The 22781-nt window shown below is 38.4% G+C and overlaps 1 protein-coding gene and 1 pseudogene across 1 annotated transcript; both read right to left on the minus strand.

Moving 5' to 3' along the window:
* Positions 1-6428: 6428 nt before the first annotated feature.
* On the minus strand, positions 6429-7370 carry LOC133763957 (olfactory receptor 8D2-like). Its single transcript, XM_062197634.1, has one exon. It carries the CDS (start codon positions 7368-7370, stop codon positions 6429-6431), a length of 942 nt encoding a protein of 313 aa, XP_062053618.1.
* Positions 7371-17413: 10043 nt separating this feature from the next.
* LOC133763958 (olfactory receptor 10D1B-like) lies at positions 17414-18346 on the minus strand (annotated as a pseudogene).
* Between the last annotated feature and the right edge of the window lie 4435 nt (positions 18347-22781).

Consider the following 22781-nt stretch of genomic DNA (forward strand, 5'->3'; position numbering starts at 1 on the left):
CATGTTATTTGGCATATGGATATTAATGTTACCTTCACTGAATTATTTCTTTTACATAATAATATGCCTTTCTCCCCTCATGTTATGATATTTGTAATGAGTTACACACTATGTGATGTCAATACAGCCATCCTTGCTCTAAAAATAGTATATATATCCAAGTCTAATTTTTGTGTGTGTGTGTACTATGCAAATAAGGCAAAATTTTAGAAATTTATGCAAGAGCACAGCAGGTTAAACCACCACTTGCAACACTTTCATCCCATGTAAGAGTGACAGTTTAGGACTCGGCCCCTCTTCTTCTAATCTTTTTTTTTTTTTTTAAGATTTACTTATATATTTGAAAGGCAGAGTTACAGAAAGAGAGATAGAGATAGAGAGAGAGAGAGAGAGAGAGAGAGAGAGAGAGAGATAGAAAGAGAAAGAGAATCTTCCATCCCTTAGTTCACTTCCCAGATGGCTGCAATGGCCAGAGCTGGGCCTGGCTGAAGCTAGGAGCCTATAACTAACTCCACCCACGTCTTCCATGTGGCTGTCAGGGGTCCAAGCACATGGATCACCCTCTATTGATTCCCAGTCTCATTAGTAGTGGAACTAGATCAAAAGTGAGGCAGTCAGTATTTTTACAAGCACTCATATGGGATTCTGGCATCTCAGGCAGCAGCTTAACCCACTGTACAACAATGCTGGCCCCTCCAATACAGTTTTCTGCTGTTGCACCCTGAGAGGCAGCAGATGATACTTCAAGTGCTTGGGCCCCTGCCACCCACCAGGGAGATGAGGATGAGTTCTGTGCTCCCAGTTTTTCCTGAACCAGCCTTGGCTATGTAGGCATTTGAGGAAGTGAATCGTCTCTGTCTCTGTCTCTGTCTCTCTCTGAGTGTATGTGTGTGTGTCTGTCTCTCCTTCTATCACTGTGCCCTTCAAGTATGCCCTTTAAATGTTGTTAAATTTCTTCCATGATCATTTAAGTCTTCATTGTTTGTTTCCTGTATTTTTTGAAATACTTATGATAGGCCAGCGCCGCGGCTCAATAGGCTAATCTTCCACCTTGCGGCGCCGGCACACCGGGTACTAGTCCCGGTCGGGGCGCCAGATTCTGTCCCGGTCGCTCCTCTTCCTGTCCAGCTCTCTGCTATGGCCCAGGAGTGCAGTGGAGGATGGCCCAAGTCCTTGGGTACTGCACCTGCATGGGAGACCAGGAGAAGCCTGTTAAGCCATGGCGCCGGCCCAGAAATTTTTAAAACATGAAAAAAAGATAATAATTTAAAGTCTTTTTTTATGTAAGCCAAAAAAATCACCTCATATTCTATTTTCCAATCATGCTATACCCAAACACATTATGTAGCATCAAGCAACAGAAATTGTTCAATGAGTCCCAAACTTTAACATTTAGTTACAAAGGACTTATTATGCAGGACATACTAAATAATCCACCAGAGATGAAAAGTTTAAATGGATAAATTTCCATTAAGAATTGGAATAATTAATTATGGAGAGAGGAACTGAATAAAATAGGCCCAGTAGTTTCAAGGGGAAATTCTGCAAATCATTCATGGAAAAAAATAGTGCTAGGGCTTAAAAAATTTTGAGAACAAAAATAAGGAAAAGGTTTCAATCCTTTTATGATAATATACTAGGATAACTAAACCTAATAGAAGTAACACAAAAAAAGATGTCGTATAATATTATCACTAAGAATATCAAATAAAAAATGCTAAACACAATGTTAATCCATGAAACAGCACTGAAATAAGAATACAAAGCACCCAGTTTGAAAAGGACTTATCATCTGAACACAAGGCTTTTCAATATTAAGATACTATAATATAATATAGTATTATAATATTATATATAATATATGTAATATATATTGTAATATAGTATTATAATATTAATTATATATTAATTATATATAATATTAATATAATATATTTTAATGTATTGTATTATATTATATTAATATATAGTATGTATACTATATATACTATATTATTATAATATTAATACATTTAAAGATAAAAGAAAAGTCTAAAAATGTCTACAAGTGATGAACAAGCCATTGACAAAAATCATATTTTTATTCCTTCTCACTAATGTGCTCTATTAAATAGAAGATAGATAACTCTATAAAGATGCCTCCTTAACTATGTGTGTGTGTGTGTGTGTAGAGAGAGAGAGAATGAGTGTATACATTATATTGTTGTATATAGTATATTATAGTATATATGATATACATAGATAAGGAACAGAGTGGTTATTTCCTCCTCTACTTATTATTTTGAACAATTTAAAACTTACAGAACTGTTTCAAAAATGAAACAATGATCACTCACATATTATCCAACTGAATTTACCAGTTTTAACACTTTGCCACCTTGGTTTCAGCAATTTTACTTATACTACACCAGATGCATGCACACATACACATGCTGTACATATATGCTGTACCATGTGGGAGATGTTTATACATTGTGACACTTCATCTCTAAAATTTTCAACACCATCTGAGAATGGAGATATTTTCCTTCAAAGCCACAACACAACTACCACACTTAGTAAGTTTAACATTGATTCAAATCTATTATTGAACATATAATCCACATTTAAATGTCATCAGTGATCCCAATAATGTGGGTCATAGGTTCTTTTTCTTTTTTACTTTTTTAATTTTTTTAAAGAATTTATTAATACATTGGATTCAGGGTCACAGTAAATGCATGGTAATTACTACAGCACAGTTCTCATCAGTTCTAAAGTTAATGTGTTACTAATACAAAGAGAATAGATTTGGTGCAGTTCATAGATACAATTCTAAGAATATAATGATACTTTCATTCCTCTCTCCTTCCTTCCTCTCCTTCCTTAATCCCTCTCCTGCTTTCCTTCCTCCCTCCCCCTTCTTCCCTCCCCATTTTTATTTACATCTAACTAATGACTATAGCTATCAATTTTCTTTAGTATGCATTAACCTAGAACTTTCCTCTGTCTTATAATATTCTTAAAGATTTACTTATTTATTTGGGAGTCAGAGTTACACACAAAAGAGAGAAGGAGAGGCAAAGAGAGAGAGGTCTTCCATCTGCTAGTTCATTTCCCAATTGACTGTAACAGCCAGAGCTGCACCAAACAGAAGCCAGGAGCCAGGAGCTTCTTCCAGGTCTCCCATGCGAGTGCAGGGGCCCAAGGACTTGGGCCATCTTCTATTGCTTTCCCAGCCCATAGCAGAGAGCTGGATCAGAAGTAGAGCAGCCAGGACTTGAATCAGCATCCCATGGGATGCTGGCACTGCAAGCAGTGGCTTTACCCACTATGCCACAGAGCCGGCCCAATGATATTGATATTTTTAAATAATCATGTTAATTATACAGATTACCTCTCAGCTTTTTCTCTTTTGTTAAAATAAATAATGTTTTTAAAGTTTCTGAATAATTTTAGATTTACAAAACAGAAATTGTGAATTTTTTTTTTTCCTGAATGACAGGCACTGCTGTTGGGCATGTGAATCTGGGGAGACAGGGTCCCAGGGGAGAGGAGGCAAAGCTTACAGGAAACTGTGACGCACTGGGGCCCATGGAAGGCTCCGTGGTGGCCTCCATCCAAAGATGTCCCTGTCCAAATTCCCAGGATCTGTGACGATGTCCCTTATGTGCTAAAAGGGACCTTGCTGATGTTCTGAAGTTAACGAATGCAGGACAAGATTATCCTGGGACAGCTGGCTGGGCTCCAGGTGCTCATGAGTTTTTACAAGGTGGGAGAGAGAGGTTTTACTGCAAAGATGGGAGCGCTAGCAAGGCAAGTGCGAAGCTGCAGTCAGTGACTGGAGGCAAGGAATGCAGGAAAGTTCTGGAAGCTGGGACAGGCAGGGGCAGGTGTTCCTCTGCAGCCTCTGGGAGCAACCGGATCTGCCTAGACCTTGATTTTTAACCCTGCTGCACTTGTTTCAAACTGCGGAGTCTGGAACTGTAAGACAATCTGACATTGTTCTGAGCACATGAATTTGTGGTCATTTGTTACAGGCCGTGGAGGACTCTACCTGGGAGTCACACTGAGGACTGTACCCTTCCTCTCTGTGAAATCAGGGGTCTCGCCATCATGGTGATGGGCCGTGTGGAAGCAGTCCCCAGGTCTTCTGACCTTGATGGAATTAAGTTGCTTGGGTCAGCAAGAACAGTGCCATCTGCAGAGGGGTCACCCAGGAACCAACTCCAGCCTACAGGGGCGTTCCAGAGAAATTGGGGGAGGGTTTGTGCAGAGAACTGGGATTTATTCATTTATTTGCAAGGCAGAGTTACAGATAGAAGGAGAGGGAAAGAGATCTTCCATCCACTGGTTCACCCCCCAAATGGCTGGAACAGCCAGAGCTGGGCCGATCCAAAGCCAGGAGCTTCTTCCAGGTTTCCCACATGGGTGCTGGAGCCCAAGTACTTGGGCCACCTTCCATTACTTTCCCAGGTCATAAGCAGAGAGCTGGATTGGGAGCCAGGACAGGAAAGGTGCCAAATGGGATGCTGGTGCTGCAGGCAGCGCTGGCCGGAGCTGGGATTTTAATTACTGGGCCAGCTGGGAGCTGAGAGCCCATGAGAGTCCTTATCCAGGGTAGGACACTTGTAGTTCAGCTGCTGGACAATGGGTGAGCACCTCTCTTCCCCTCCCCCTCCTCCTCCCCCTCCCTCCCCCTCTTCCTTCCCCTCCCCCCCTCCCCCTCCCCCTCCCTCTCCCTCTCCCTCTCAGTTCCAAAAGCAAATTCCACCCCTCCGGTTAGTTGTGTGCTTCCTTTCCGGTCTGGATTGGCATTCCCAGTGTCCTCTCTGCGGCTCTGAGGAGCCAGGCACTCATCTCACCCATCACCACATCCAGGCACGGCCTGGGATCCTCTGGCAGCCCCCTTTCCTGTTGGCAGCCAGCACTTGGCCCCCCACACATGTGGCACGACCTTCCACAAGGGTGCTTAGAAAATTGCGCAGGAGAGGAAGGCAGAGTGGGGCTGAGAATTCCTGGGTCTCAGATGAGCCCTTGTCCGTCTATTTTGGAAGTCCTTTTTTTTAGGCATTGTCACCAATCCTGTAACTGCAAACTCCCTCAACAGTTAAAGGTTCCACCTGCTATTGCAAACTCAGCCAGTATCACGAACTACCCTCCATGCTCACCCACCCCCCTCCACCTCCCACCCCCCTCCCTCCCACCCTCCTCCCCAATATTCCAACACACCCCTGGATGGCATATACAGTCCTACTAGTAAACAATGATCTATGCTACTAGATACAATGGCACTGAAATTAAAGAGGGTAGGCTTCAAAGAACCTATTTACAAATAACAATTATAGGGTATCCATGAACTATGAAAAGTTTAGAAATCATTATCTATATACAATTAACACTTTCAGATGATTGTGTGGTCTTGTGCCATGTTTCTCCCACTTTATGATTTTAATCCCTCAGCCCCTGTAATCAACATACATTTCCACAGACCCACCCAACCATGACCCAGCAGAACTGCAGTTTTCCTTTAATATAAACCTGTTTATGTTGAATTCAATTCTTACTGGTACCAGTGTATTTAAGAAATGTCTCTCAAAACTCTTCTAAATCTTTGTGGACTTAATGGAGTGGCAGCATTAGCCAGCAGCTGGCTTCTATTCTCTGGCAGAATTTTGAACTTCCATTGTGATAGGATTCAACATTATCAGGGGTGGTGGGTAGGATTCAACATTATCAGGGGTGAGTTCCCACATACTGCACCCCCAATTTCACATTGTTAGCATCTGCTTTAACTTATTTGTTGCAATCTATAAGCCACACCCAATTTCCCTTATATTTTTTTAATCCAAATTCCTTCTGTCTTTCCCATCCCCCCAAGTCTCTACTAATCAACATTCTGTGTTCATATTGAATTTTTTTAAAATTAAGCTCCTACATATACATTTCATTAAACAGCCGCAAATGATAGGATTTTATTCTTTTTATTGCTGACCAATAATCAGTTTTGTATATTTATCACATTATATTTATCCACTCAACTGATGATGGACATCTTTGTTGATTCTATGTCTTGGTTGCTGTGAAAAGTGCTGCAACAAACATGGAAGAGTAGGCATCTCTTTGATGCAATGATTTCATGTATTTGGATATATACCCTATTTATCTATTTTTTCCTTCTGGTTAGATGTAGCTTGACACGATATGTTTTTGATATAATGTGATATGATATTTAATCTTTCTCTAGTGGATATAAGAGTATTCTGAGGAGAATGAAAGTGCTCTAGGTTGAGAGTAAGGCCCTCAATGAAGAAGTGGAGGTTACCAAAAATAAACCATTTAAACATCTTAATTTAATATGGAATTGATCTGAAACTAGCTGCTCTTGCAAACAGCAATGAAAGATAAATTCTGTCTTTAAAAGTGCTAACCATTGAAAGTGTCATTTTTTACACAGACTCAGAAAATATTCTACTACTGAAAAATTTCTGTAGAGCTTCCTTGACATCCTTATTCCTAAGGCTGTAGATAAGGGGGTTAATCATGGGAATCACTGTGCTGTAAAATACAGAGGCCACCTTCTCCTGGATAGTGTCGCTGGTAGATGGTTTAAAATACATGAAGATGATGGAGCCATAGAAGACCCCAACAGCTGCAAGATGGGAGCTGCAGGTACTGAAGGCTTTGGACCTACCTTCAGCTGAATGAATTTGCAGAATGCTGGAAAGGATGAAGGTGTAAGAGGTGAAGATGGGTAACACACATGCCAACACGTTAAATCCAACCAGAATCATCACTAAAAGCTCCTTAGTGTTGTCTCTTGAGCAAGATATATTCAGAAGAGGAAGGATGTCACAAAAGTAGTGATGGATGACATTAGTCCCACAGAAGGAACGGCTAGATATATAGCTGGTATGGACAAAAGCCCCCAAAGCTCCCATTGTATACACACTGGTGACCAGTAGAAAACAGATACGGGTGGACATGGTGACATTGTAGAGCAAGGGCTTACAGATGGCAACATAACGATCATATGCCATGGCTGTCAGCATGTAGGAGTCATCAATGCCAAAGAAGCAAAAGAAAAACAGCTGGGCCATGCACTCAGGAAAAGACAAGGAATTCTTCTCTGACACAAAGTTCATTAACATCTTGGGAATTATGACAGACGAATAACAGAGATCTATGAAGGACAAGTTACTGAGAAAATAGTACATAGGAGTGTGCAGCTGTGAACTGATCCTGATTAAAAAGACCAAGCCCAAGTTTCCCACAATGGAGACCATGTAAATCAGTAGAAAGAGTAGTAAGAGAGGGAGCTGGAGCCCTGGCTCATCTGTCAACCCCTCAAGGATAAAATAGGCTACTGAAGAATGATTTCCTGCATCCATTCATCTCCCAGTTGTGATAGTTCAAATCATCTGGAGAAGTTCCCATTAGAAAAACATTGTCATCCGATAGGAACTGGTGGCTTGAGAGTGCTGAATGAAATAATTTCCAATTGATCCAGAGTTTGAATCATAAACCAAGTGACTCAAATATATTTTCGATTGAATCTTTATCAAGATGGTGTTAATTATTTTGGGTTCAGTGTTTATAACTCTCATGGAGTTTAGAAGTGAAAATTATTTTGTTTCCAACAGATCAAGCTTTAGATTTTTACCATAAAAGAAAAATAACTCTTCTTATTTGATAACCTTCAAAGAGGATCTTACAGAGCTGCTATCTTCTTCTTTGGTTTTCTATCTGAACACTGTTCTCCTCTGACTTGGAACTTGAACACTTCCTCACTGATGTCCCTTCAGCTTCTGCTGACCTCAGCACCTTCAAGGAATTGATTTGGCTCTTGACTTCAATCACAGGAACATTTGTCTCCCCAGCTTTGGTCCTTCCACTCCTCTCCGTTACTGGTTTTGAGTTTGCTTTGAGAGGAATAAAGCTGTGCTCTAGGTGGTAGAAAGAATGGAATACCAGAAAGGGGAGTCATTGTCCTGTACTGAAAGAATCTGAGGAGAAGGAAAACCAACAACAGAACAAGGCGCAACCATTATTGAGCCCCTATCAGTTTCCATGAACAATGTTAAGAACATTGCATTTATGGCCTCATTACACCTCATGTGATGCCATGACGATGATATATTTGCTATTCCCTTTTTAGTTTTTTAATCTTAATACAAAGAGAACAGATATAATGTATTTATAGATACAATTCTGAGAAGATAACCATATATCCCTTCCTCCTTCTCCCCCATCCTTTCCTTTTTCCCTTTAATTTTTGCAATAGCATAAGTTCAATTTACTTTATAATTATAGGCTTAATGCACAACTTGCCATAATGTTACAAAAGTAAAAATTAGAAAGACCATTGCACTACAGGAGTATAGATAAGCACTAAAAACAAGAATCAAATCTTAAAATATCAGTTGTATTCTTATATGTTGTATGGGTTTTTTTTTTTTGTATTCTATATGAAGACTGAGATACAGAAAAGGTTAAGAAAATACTTTATCTGAGTTACCAATCTCAAAGCAAGGTAATTTCCACTATCTTAAAAATTTTAATATGAATATTCTTAGGGCATCCATTAAGATATAGAAATACAACTCTTAAATTTGTTTGTTTAATTAAAAGATCAATGTCCCCTAAACATCAACATTTTTTATTGAACCTGAACATTGAATAGTAACTTCTGCATAGCTGTAGATATTATGCTACTCTGTCACTTTAATATCATTTCCTCTATATTTTATTCTTGTTAGATAAATTAGAGTAGTTTTTATATACTTTATAAACACCGAAAACATATCTTATGTCTAAGAAAGAGTATATTATCTCTAAAATAACCTTAAGGTGGAAAATAAAAAGAAGAGGAAGGTATTCATGTATATACACACACCCATTTCTTCATGTGAAAATAAATGAGCTTCAAATCTACATATACCCTTTTTGAACAGCAACCACACAACTACAACTGAGTATGCAACCCTTCCTTTTAGCTTTTTATTTATGGAGCAAGCTGTAAAATAAAACATTCTCTCTTTGCAGACAGTAAGAAAGTTCATAAGAAAACAGGCTTCTTGTTCAAGACTGAATATACCAAGACTAGGTGGATGAGGAGGTCAGTGAAATATTGTATCCAGTTCACAGAAGGCCCATCATGAATAATATTTTGTTTCTAGGTTCCTTGGATATTATCTAAGTAGTCTTATCTACAACATTTCCTAAATACAACTCTTCTTTGTCGAGTCAAACCAGAATTACACATATTTCACAGAAGTCCCACTTTTCTTTCTGTAAATTTTCCCTTATTCTTATGTCTACACTCATTTCTCCCAATAGTCCAACTGTGTCTAGCTATTTAAAATGTCTGATTACCCAGGTAACTTCTCACTCCACATGACCTCATTTACTTTGACTTCTTCTTCCCTTCTCCTAAAGACATTTTAACCCTTTAAGGACATATATAATGCAATTTCTTATATTTGGTTGTTTTTTTTTTTTTTTTTTTTTTTTTTTTTTTTTTTTTTTTACTGGTCATTGTGAGGTGATAAACAGTTCAGACTTGATGTCAAATCAAAGTGGTTTCATTTTCAGGCATGCATACTTTCTAGCTGTGTTAACCTGAAGGATTTACTTCTGTATAAACCCCAGTAACTTCACTAATGTAAGATGAATAATTCCTCCCATATGTCCTTATTTATCCAGGACTTTATTGGAAGTCAGCCTTCTGTTGCTGAGAATACAGTATCATAGAGACAAATTCATAAATTTTATGAGACAGTCTCATAAAACCTATATTCTAACAGGTGACATCAATAAACTAACAGATGCATGTGGAATTTAGAATCAAATAGTGAGAAAATCTACAAGGAAAATAACGTGAAAGGAAGTGATTGATAATTAGCAATGGCAGTGGGAGGAGGACTGCTTAGGGGGTGACCACTGAGGTGAGTTCTGATTGAAGTGAGAGAGGGAGCCGTGGAAGTATCTGGTTGAAAGATGGTTTCAGACAGAAGGAGCACCAAGTTTAAAGTCTGTGACACAAAGCACGCTTGGCGCATTTGAGCAGCATCCAGGAGACCAAGATGACTGCAGCAGGCAGAGCAGGGGAGAGAATTATACAGGTGAGGGTTTTTGGTGGAACCAGGTGCCAGATGCTGGCCCATCCAGAAATTGGGACTGTTACTCCAGGTGTGATGGGACAGCTTCAGAGAGTTTGCAGAAAGTGGAGTGTAAAGGTTCAACCAGGCTCACTGTTCTGTAAGAATATTCATTAAATAGTCACCTAGGAGTGCATTCAAGAAGCCACAGAGGAGGCAAAGTGTGACAGCTGAGAAATGATGGCTTTTGTCATTCTGTCAATGACAGTAATATCAAAAATGAATCAGATTAATTTGGGATGGATGATACTTGTTGGATATGGGTGTATGAGAATAGGAATTTTGGGACCTAAGATATTGGCTTGAGAAGCATCAATGGTATTATGAGGGTAGGTTGGGGATTTTTCTGTTTGTTTTGTTTTACACATACATAGTTTGATGCCTATATCATTACCAAGTGGGTATGTTGAGTAGGAAACTCAATGCATGACTCTGCAAGTCAGGGAAAAGGCATGACTTGGAAATGGTTTTCTAGGTCATCACTATGTGGGCTTATTTAGAGCCAGGAGGTCTGATGAGATCAAACAAGTGTGATGTGTGCAAAGACTTAACATGAAAAGTTGTCAAAAATTTTAGGTATTGTCATTTCACTGTTATTATCAGAAATTGTGATAGATAGTATTTTGAAAATCTCCTTCCATTCTATTTTTATTCCTTTTCACTTCTTTATTAAAGTTAATTAATCTCTATTACCATATATCCAAGGCAGTAGTCCATTTGTGTATCTGTCATATGAACCAGAAGCATCTAGCGCACAACCTAGGACCTAGTGGAGACATTGCATCTATTCTCTTTCCTCCCTTTCTTCAAATTCTGTCTACACATTGACTCCTGCCCACTTCTCAATTCTATTTTTCCATAATATGCCAATAAAACAACACATCCAGAGATACATAAAAACGTCTTATTTTTCCTTTCAATTCTTTTGCTTTTCTTGTGATTGTTTTCACATGCTTCACATATCTGTTTTTTCAGAAAAATTTAAATAATGACCACCAGATTTAATTCAGTTCATGTTTCCAACTTGATTCCCTTATGAAAAATATTCGTGTGTCGACTGTGTCATTAAAATTGACTTAACCTTTCTTTGTAGGGAAAGGTATTAGATAAAATGATTCTTTTTTTCATTTATTAAACTTTTATTTAATGAATATAAATTTCCAAAGTACAGCTTATGGGTTACAATGGTTTCCCCCCTCCCATAACTTCCCTCCCACCCACAACCCTCCCCTTTCCCGCTCCCTCTCCCCTTCCATTCATTTCAAGATTCATCTTGGGCTTGGGTCACTTCAGGATGGGTGAATGAGACAAACACTGGGCATCCAGCTTGAAGATCATCTGCCTTTTGGCAACCCCCAGGATGCATACATCTGCAGGTTGTAGGCTTGTTTTCTAGGACTCCTGACTACTGCACCACTTCTTCAGTTAAGTGCTGAAGAAAGCAAATGGTGGGAAAATGGTGAAGGAGAAACTATGAGAGAGCAAACAGTGGAAATTTAAAAAAAAAAAAAACAAGAAAGAAAAAAAAAGAATGCTCTGTATGATCTTGGCAAGAGAGTCAAATATTAATCAGGACAACAAAACTTCTTCCTTCTTCAATTTCATTCTGTACTCCTCCATTGACAACTCTTATCATGTATCCTGAAGGCAAACAGGAAATATTTTAAATCTTTGGCTTCATTTTCTAAAATCCTATAAAAAAAGTGGGTAAAACAGAACCAAGAGATGAAAAATCAAATTGACAGAAGAAATACTCAGTGCTTGGCCACTAGAAATGATGCCAGCCATTGACCTTACAAAATGACCTTCTACAGATTGAGGAAGGGCTACTCATTTCAAATTTCTGGAAAGTTTTTTTTTGTTTGTTTTTAAGATTTATTTATTTTACTTGAAAGTCACAGTTACAGAGAGAGAGAAGGAAAGGCAGAGTGAAAGAGAAAGAGAGAGAGAGAGGTCTTCCATCGGCTGGTTCACTCCCCAGATGGCCGCAATGGTCGAAGCTGCGCTGATCCGAAGGCAGGAACCAGGAGCTTCTTCTGGGTCTCTCACATGGGTGCAGGGGCCCAAGCACTTGGCCCATCTTCCACTGCCCTCCCAAGCCATAGCAGATAGCTGGATAGGAAGTGGAGCAGCCAGGTCTCAAACCGGTGCCCATATGTGATACCAGCACTGCAGGCTGTGGCTTTACCCACTGCACCATAGTGCCGTGCCCTCTGGAAAGTTTTTGACGAATATATATACTGATTGAGTTTTTTAAAAGATTTATTATTTGAAAATCAGAGTTACACAGAGAAAGAAGGAGAGGCTGAGAGAGAGAGAGAGTAAGGTCTTCCTTCTGCTGGTTCACTCTCCAATTGGCCACAAGGGTTGGAGCTGCACCTATCTGAAGCCAGGAGCTAGGAGCTTCTTCCGGTTCTCCACGCAGGTGCAGGGGCCAAAGACTTGGGCCATCTCCTACTGCTCTCCCAGGCATAGCAGAGAGCTGGATTGGAATTGGAGCTGCCAGGACTTGAACTGGCACCTACATGGGATGCCGGCACTGCAGGCGACGGCTTTACCTGCTACACCACAGTGCCGGAACGCTGACTGACTTTTATGGAATGCTTGCTTGTCAGAAAACTACCTGAATTATTCTTGTTTATCTAGTTTATATGATGAATTATATCACTGACTTTTGAATCATAAATGAATATTATTTCATGTATAATCCTGAGTTTCTAATGACATATTAGCTTTTTAAGTTATCGAGGGATTCAATTAAAATTTTATTATGACTTATTATATGTATTTTTCATGGGGAAATATTAGCCTTTAATTTTATATTCCTCCAGCATTCTAGCCTAGTGCTTGTCTAGTGCTTATTTTAAGGTAATGTTGGTGTTACTTAATAAATTGTGAAGTACTGCTTCTTGTTTTATATTATATAAGAATTTCTATGTTGTAAAGAACAGTAGAGAATATGCTAAATATTTGTGGACATATATGTATATGGCAATTGGCTTTACACATGTTAATTTTGATTTTTTAAAATCAAAGCTTGAATTTGAATGAGAAAGATTCCATCTTTAATTATAGTTCCATTGACATGAGATTTTGGGAGACATTACTTAACATGGAAATCAGCTGCCACATCTGAAGAAATTTTGATTAAAATACACTTTTTGGCTATGTAGGGGTTTAATATGAAAGTGTATATGATAGTCTGAGGGAGAACTTTTGGTACATTTTCAGAAACTAAATAATAGGATTTATTTTGTCCCTGTCCTCTATAGAATTGGTTCTAATAGTGATAACCATACCATTACTCTATTTTACATATTACTTTTAGAGTTTAACATGCCTCATTTAACAAATTCTGTTAACTACTTTGTTTATAACAAAATAAGGACTGTAAATAGGATAAGAGGATAAGAGTGATCTACTAGTTTGGAGCAAGTATTTTAAATAATCTTAGGAGTGAGCACTAAGGAAATTTCAGATAGGTAGAGGAGCAATGATAGTGATGGATGATGGGTTGAAATGGATGTCTGAGAAGACAGATGGCTTTATGGTTACAAGAGTTTGGCTCCAAGGGTTAATTAATTAAGACTTCATGTCAAGGAAGAGAGTGAAGATAATGCCAACTAATGGAGTTGGGAGAAAAGTGTTGGGAGTGTAGTCCCTTGAAGTTCTGGTACAGAACATGCGAAATAAATTTTCCACTAAGAATAGGTACTAAAAACAAAACAAAACAAAATGTATGGCAAGACAAGTGGAAAAGGTGTGATGGAGGGTGGGTGTTTTGACAGTATGGTTAGAGAAGGATTAGACAGAGGAACTTGATAGGCTCAGGGTCTTTAGAATGTGCCTATTACTGATTGATTTATGCTGTTGCTCTACTTCCCTGCCTACTTCTCTTTACTGCATTTTACCTAAATCAGAGCTGTGTCCAAAAGTTTTGTTGAATGAATAAAGAATATGACTCCCACCACATTTTATTTATTTAAAATTTTCATTTATTTATTTTTAATGTTTTTTAACTTTTATTTAACAAATATAAATTTCCAAAGTACAGCTTATGGTTACAGTGGCTTCCCCCCACCATAACTTCCCTTCTACCCGCAACTCTCCCATCTCCCACTCCCTCTTCCATTCCATTCACATCAAGATTCATTTTCAATTAATTTATATACAGAAGATTAATTTAGTATATATTAAGTAAAGATTTCAACAGTTTGCACCCACATAGAAACACAAAGTGTAAAGTACTTTTTGAGTACTAGTGATAGCATTAATTCATATTGCAAAACAATTAAGGACAGAGATCCTACATGAGGAATAAGTGCACAGTGACTCCTGTTGTTGACTTAACAAATTGACACTCTTGTTTATGGCGTCAGTAATCACCCTAGGCTCTTGTCATGAGTAACCAAGGCTGTGGAAGCCTTTTGAGTTCGCCAACTCCGATCTTATTTAGACTAGGTCATAGTCAAAGTGAAAGTTCTCTCCTCCCTTCAGAGAAAGGTACATCCCTCTTTGATGGCCCGTTCTTTCCACTGGGATCTCACTTGCAGAGATCTTTCATTTAGATCTATATTTTCTTTCTTTCTTTCTTTCTTCCTTCCTTCCTTTCTTTCTTTCTTTTTTCTTTCTTTTTTTTTTTTTTTTTTTTTTTTTTTTTTTTTGCCAGAGTGTCTTGGGCTTTCCATGCCTAAAATACCCTCATGGGCTCTTCAGCCAGATCCGAATGCCTTAAGGGCTGATTCTGAGGCCAGAGTGCTATTTAGGACATCTGCCATTCTATGAATCTGCTGTGTATCCCACTTCCCATTTTGGATTGTTCTCCCCTTTTTAATTCTATCAGTTAGTATTTGCAGACACTAGTCTTGTTTATGTGATCCCTTTGACTCTTAATCCTATCATTATGATCAATTGTGAGCTGAAATTGATCAGTTTGACTAGTGAGATGGTATTGGTACATGCCACCTTGATGGTATTGAATTGGAATCCCCTGGCACTTTTCTAACTCTACCATTTGGGGCAAGTCCAATTGAGCATGTCCCAAATTGTACATCTTATTCCCACTCTTATATTTAACAGGGATCACTTTTCAGTTAAATTTAAACACCTAAGGATAATTGTGTGTTAATTAAAGAGTTCAACCAATAGTATTAAGTAGAACAAAAAATACTAAAAGGGATAAATTATTAAGTTGTTAATCAACATTCAAGACAAGGGCTGATCAAGTCACTGTTTCTCATTGTGTCCATTTAACTTCAACTGGTTTCCTTTTTGGTTAGTATTTGAAAGGCAGAGAGACAGACAGAAAAAGATCTTCCATCCAGTGGTTTACTCCCCAAATGTGCACAACATTCAGGGCTGGCACAGGTCATGTGTAGTAGTCCAGAACTTTGTCTGAGTCTCCCATGTGGGTGGCAGGGACACAAGTACTTCAGCTATCATCTGCTGCCTCTCAGGGTGTTTGTTAACAGGAAGCTGGATCAAAACTGTGTACCCAGGATTGAAACACGCACTTACATAGGATGTGAGACTCCCAAGAGTTGACTTATCACCTTGTACCAAACACCTTCCACATGTTTTCTCTATTTCACAAATTCCCATTAAAAGACAAACATTGTGACTATCAAAGTAGTTTCACATGAGTGGTTACAAGAAAAACATGCTCTCAAAATTCTGGAGATTTTGAGATTTTTAAAAGTTACAAATTAACTGAAAGATAGAAGGAGACTGGGGTTCTGCTTCATCAACTGCAACAGACCTTTAGCTGTGCAATAAAGGAACTGTCAGTTCTCTACTTTCAGTCCCAGTTGAGTCTTTTTTGTCCTTTCCCTTCCTGAGTCCACTTAATTTTTGCTTTTGGAAAATGATTTGCCAAAACATACTCTGCCACAGTGGAATGGAGGCTTTGTCAAGTCTTATTCAAAGGATAGAGAAGTGAGAACCTGACTGCTTGAAATAAGAAGTTTTCACAAAGAACATTATATTTGACGTGGGACTTGAGTGTTAGGAATGCTGTTGTCTAGCGAAAAGAGAATGTAAACTGAGAGAATAAAAGGAACAGAGCTTCAGAGAAGAGAGTAGGAAGCAGTGTTCTCTTCAGAAGTTTGCATCAGCTCACTAGTCCGACCCGAGACTCAGACACAACATTGTCATCAGTTCAGTCTGGCAGATCCCCTGACTGAACTCTGATTCTGCAAAGAACCAAGTGAGGGGACCCTGCCCCTTCCCTCCCTGTCTGCACCTTTTCTTCCTACCACTCTTTCCTTCCCCACCATGTCTTTTTCTCCCCATCATGCTCTTCTCATCAGCCGTTTTTCTTCCTGTCTTCACCTTTTCTTCCTAATCTCCTTCCTTCTCATCACTCCCTTGTTTCTCATCATTCCCTTCTTACTCTGTGTTTATTTCCCATCAAATTGTGGTCTAGATTATAATGACACTCTTCTTATAGCAAACTCAAGTGGAAAAGACAAAGAAATATAAAAGATAAGAAACTAAAGTCAAAGTCTTTCTGTGAGCAGAACTCACAAAACTGTGAAATAATAGCTTTGACTTCACTGTGACACTTGGCTGTACTAGAGATCACAAAGCCAAACAAAATTTTCTAATATTGAAAGAATAAAAACAGAGTAAGTCACCTCTTCACGTATTCTACATATCCACTTTCTCCACATTCTACCTTTCTCTCTCTCTCTTTTTCTGTTGCCACAGTATCCAGCTAGACTTCCTTCCAGGTCCAAGACCAATAGACACCTTTTGTAGGTGACATAGAACACTAGCACCTCTGATTCATTCATTAGAGATCTTAGCTTCCTTGCATAAATCATTTTTGTTTACATAATTTCCTTGTGTTTCAGAAGTCACAGGATACAACCTGAAGCCATTTGATTGAACCTCTTTCACTCTTTTAAGTAATTGTATGCCATCAAATGAGGACTCATTCAATGCAAACGTTTGAGGGGATGATTCCATAATACTGCCAGTGAAGATTAGGAAGTGAAACACTAAGGAGAAAGAAACAAAGGAGAGAATGTAAGAGTAGGAATATACATAAGGAAAATGAAGAGATGGTTCAGTATATTTCCACAACTGGGGAAAAATAATCATTCTTGTGTACAAGTATTTATAGTTATGTGATTGTAATTTATGTCTTTAAGTCCTACCTTCCTCACTGTCAAAGGAGGCAGTGGTAATATCTGTGCTCTCTATTGCAAAAAGGAAACATCTTTTGTAAGCAAAATGGCATATTAATGTGTTAAGTATTGATCCTCTCCCCATCACTTGTCAGAAAATGATGCCGCCTCCTGTAGCACCTTTCTCAGAGAATACTTTACTTCCTTGTTTCTTAAGCTATAGATCAAAGGGTTCAGCATGGGAGTAACCAGGTTATTCAGTATCTGAACAGTTGCATTAAGCCAGGGATTAGGAGTGGGTTGCAGGTAGATAAGGACCACTGGCATGAAGGAGAGAAGGATGGCAGTGAGGTGGGCACTGCAGGTGGAGAAGGCACGGCGTCGGCCCTCTTTAGATCAAATTCGAAGAATTGAGCAAACAATGCAGCTGTAGGAGGTGAGGATGAGAAGGAAGCAGCTGAGGGGCATGAGGCCCACGCTGATGAACCCCACCATCTCCAGGGATGAGGTATCTGCACAAGCCAGCTTCAGCATCACTGGGATATCACAAAAGTAATAGTCCACATCATTGGGGCCACAGTAGGGCAATTGGAAGGTGAGAGTGGTTAGAAAGGTGGCCTGAACACAGCCAAACAATGAGGTCCCAGTGGCCAGGATGGCACACACTCTGTGACTCATGATGATCGTGTATCGCAGAAGGTAACATATGGCAACAAAGCGGTCGTAGGCCATCACTGTGTACAGGAAACACTCAGTGCAGCCCAGGAAATGGTAGAAGAAGAGCTGGGACATGCAGCCTGCATAGGAGATGGTGCGGCTGTTCCCTGAGAGGTAGAACAGCATCTTGGGGGAACTCACAGAAGGGAAAAATATATCGCATACAGACAGTTTGCACAGGAAGAAGTACATAGGAGTGTGAAGCCGAGTGGAGGAAACAATTGCTAGTAGGATGAGCAAGTTCCCCAGAAGGGTGAAGACATAGAAGGACAAAAACAGGACAAACAGCATGGTCTCCAGACCCTCTGTGTGGGGGATACCCAGCAGGATAAACTCGGCCACCATCGAGGCATTCCTCATTTTTGTCAGAATCTTGGACTTCAAAATAGAGCACAAGGTTCCATAATGTGAGGCCTTACATCAAACTGAGGAGCCATCTGTTGGATGTGTTGGTTTCATATTTTAGCAATCAACAGTCAGCCTTCTGATGTAGGGACAGATCTATATAAAAACACAAGGACAATGCAAACTTAACTAGATTCTGGAAATTTGATTTTGACCAAGCTGGATAAGGATATAAAAATCTATCTTTCCTGCACATTATAATTAACACATATTTTTCTCAAGGGAATCTGACAGAAGGTGCTTCTGTCATCAAAGAGTATGAGAGAATCTCTATTTTATTTCTATGTTTTTAAAATTCCAGCTGTGCCTCAACAGTAGGACCCATTTAGGAACTATGTGACAGCTGTAAGATAAATGAAAATTTGGAGAAAAAGTTTCAGTTTTTGGAGAAAGAATTCATGCATGGAATGGTGTGTTTGTACACAACTGTGTATTTTGAGAGTGTGTATATGTCTGTAGACTAACGAGAGAGTTGTGGAAGGGAACAAAACCAGGCTCACTGCTCAACTGTACATGTGCAATGGACCCAAAGGCGTATCACAAAGCTTTTGAGCAATGAACTGAAATTCAAAATATCAAATAGGTCTTCTACTGACATCTGAGTGGTGCATTTGAAGGACAAAAACAGTGCAGGCTTTGGGAATTGAATTGACATTGGAAATGTTACCCACAGAAGGTAATAAAAACTACTTGTCTGATGCTAACTGAATTGACAGTTTGTTAAAGTAAACGCAAACAGACACAGACACACACATACACACACACATGTAAATAAAATCAACTTTCTCCCCATAATTTTAACAGGATACAAGGTCTAATAACATAACATGAAACATGTCCAGATTAAAATCTGAAATTATTCAACAAGTAACAAGAACACACAAGAAATACAATCAATTCTCAAGAGAAAAGATTCAACAGATACTAACTCTAAGAGGATCCAGATATTGGAAATTGCCAAAAATTTTATATCATCTTCTACAACTATGTTCCATGAGGTATAGCTAAGTCCATTTGAAATGAATGTAAATATGGTAGTTCTTGGCAGAGAAATGTAAAGTTACAAAACATGAAGGAGATAGAAATTTTAGTGCTGAAAAATGTTATTTTTTAATTGTGTTCATATTGTAAATGCATTTTAAAAATAGCATTAATACATTATGTACATTAAAAGAAAGATTATAAATTGGCTAAGTAGCAAGACATCCCATGTGGAAATGATTTAATACAAATAATAGTTCACATTGACTGAATATTTGCAAGGTACTATGATAAAATTTAGTCTCTTTTTTTTTAACCAGGTCTCAGAAAAATCTTGTTAATTAGGAGAGGAAACTCAGGCAGAAAGTGATTTGATAATTTGATCATACATCTGCAAAAATACTGAGCTATGATTCCAATCCAGTTCTGATTCCAGGAACAATAATTCCAACACTTGTTCTGTAAGAGCACCATAGTAATTTTGTTTGGAGAAGCAAAGACATCACACCCAGTTTCTAATACTTGAAAAGCTATTATGTGGATTTGTTTTATGCTTTTCCATGGTTAATGACCAGTGAAAAGTTGTGGGAGGTAATTTTTAAGAAACAGTTTTATATAAGTATAGAAAAAAATTTCCATGAGGTAAATTATCTTGCAAAGATTTCATAATGATACAGATATCTTTAAAACAATAAAAATCATGACTATAGCTACAGTAACCACAATAATGGCAATTTGATACTATTTTTAATATTTTTTTTAGAAAGAGAGGTGTATAGCATAGAGCAGTCCAGAATGTTGCTGAAGGAAACTGCCTTAGGATGGTAGGAGCTTGTTGGGATGCTTCTATATAAAGTTCATAGTTAAGGAACATATATAAAAAATTAAGTTATATTGAAAAATATGTCTAGATATTGAATGCTTTATGTACACTAAATCTTTTAGTTCTTACTACAGCTCCATGAGACAAGTAGTCTTACTTTCCATTTTACATTGGGCCGGCACTGTGGCACAGTGGGTTAACACCCTGGCCTGATGTGCTGGCATCCCATTTGGGTGCCCGTTCAAGTCCCGGCTGCTCCTCTTCCAATCCAGCTCTCTGCTATGGCCTGAGAAAGCAGTAGAAGATGGCCCAAGTCCTTGGGCCCCTGCATCCACTTGGGAGACCCAGAAGAAGATCCTGGCTCCTGGCTTCGGATCGGCACAGCTCTGGCCATTGTGGCCAATTGGGGAGTGAACCATAAATAGAAGATCTCTCTTTCTCTCTCTCTGCCTCTCCTCTCTCTGTGTAACTCTGATTTTCAAATAATTAAATAAATATTTAAAAAAATAAAAATGAAAAAGAGAGGTGTATAGCATAGAGAAGTCCAGAATGTTGCTGAAGGAAACTGCCTTAGGATAGTAGGAGCTTGTTGGGATGCTTTTATATAAATTTCATAGTAAAGGAACATATATAAAAAATTGAGTTATATTGAAAAATATGTCCAGCTATTGAATGATTTATGTACAATAATTCTTTTAGTTCTTACTACAGCTCCATATTTTCTATTTTCCATTAGAAAACTAAGGCATTGTGGCTTAGAGGGCTTATCTGCCACTTTGGGTGCCTATATCCACAGCATAGTGTTCGGCATCATGTCCATCTCAGCATCCAATCAGGTTCCTGTTAACATGCCTGAGAGGCAGCAGATGATGGCCCAGGTACTTAGGTTCCTGTCACCTATGTGGGAGACCTGGATGGAGTTGCTGGTTCCTGGTTTTGACCTGGCCCAGCCTTGGCCCTTGTAGGCATTTGGAGAGTGAATCAGAGAAGGTTAGATTCTGTCACTCTCTCTCTCTCCCACTCTCTGTCACTCTACCTTTCAAATAAATCATAAAAATCAATCAATATATAAAAAGTTTATAAAAGGAAACTAAGGCACAAAAACTTAAGTCAACTGATCGAATTTCTATACCTCTTCGTGGTTGGAATCGGGTCCCAAACATTGAAAAGTAGGAATGCTTTTCTGGTTAGTTATTAATTCTGACTCCTAGTACTTATAAATAATGTGCATCAATTAATTTTTATAATACCTTATTCTTATAATGGACTTTTGTGCTATTGTAATTCTCACAAAATCCTTATAGAACTATACTAACTGCCTCCATATTTCAGATGTGTATGCTGAAACTTAGAGTATTAAAAACTCCTTAAACAATATAGTGAAAAAGAAGTCATACCCAAATCTCCTAACTCCAAACTCAATTTTCTTTACACATCACTTTCACAGCTACCAAAAATTCTTCACACATGAAGGAATCATTCCTATGTGAGGGAAAAAAATCACTTTCTCCAGATTTGGGGAAGTCTTTCTGGCACCATCACAGCCAAATAACTGTCTTTATTTTCTGTTTACTGAACAGTTTATGGCACCAAATTGTAATTCAAGAAAGGGAAGCAAATCTCCCAAGATCATATTACATTGGATTCAATAGGTCCCAGAGCCACAGAGTAATTTCACAGCATGAAGGCTATTCCCAAGAGCATATCTCAGATTATGATGTAATGTGAAGGAAAATTTGCATCATACCTGCTTCATTCAGAAATGGAAGCCTGAAATCTTGTTTAATTTCAAATTTAGAGTTCTGACATTCATCAAGCTTGTAGACCAACATGGCTAGACCAAAACTTCACACCAAGTGTTAGATTCCACTTCTTTAAAGGGAAGGTGAAATTGTATTCTTTTAAGTCCATGTATGAGTATTTTTAGTAACATAAAAGCATTCATATAAAAATAGCTTTTCACAGATTACTTGTGCCTGTGTTGGTAGAGGACTGGAATAATAAATGATCATTTTCCTAAAGAAATCAAAGAGGAAAGAGGTAAGCATGACCCTTAGAACTCCAATAGCAAGCATGAAAGATTGGAATGTAAGTCAGGGTGGAAAGATAATTTTTACAAGATTCAGTAGATCCATAAGAAAATACTCCAAAAGCTTAGATTTAGATTAAGGGTTTAATTTAGGTATTGTGGTTGGTGGTAGATTTCCAAGTCATTCTGCATAAAGAAAGACCCCTTTAGATGCTGAACTCATACCCTGGTTCTCCTTTATTTGGGTTAATAAAGTAAAGAATCTCTGAATAACAAAATGAAGACCGAGACTGATTGGACATGATCATTTTAGGAGATACTATTTCATTCTGGATGCAATTTATAGTAGTTAAATGCAATATCTATTGCAGGGTTCAGAAAAAAAAATCATGTCAATTATTATTACGTTAATCCATCTTTCCCAAATGCCCTCCATTCTTTATCATAATAAAAAATAAATAGCTAACATCATTGACAAAAGAAGGTACAGAGACAACTTCTAGTGTTCACCCTTTTTCTACTTTTCACATTTCATAACCTATAATACCTCACATTTA

This window comes from Lepus europaeus, chromosome 7 (assembly GCF_033115175.1).
Source record: "Lepus europaeus isolate LE1 chromosome 7, mLepTim1.pri, whole genome shotgun sequence".
NCBI lineage: Eukaryota > Metazoa > Chordata > Mammalia > Lagomorpha > Leporidae > Lepus > Lepus europaeus.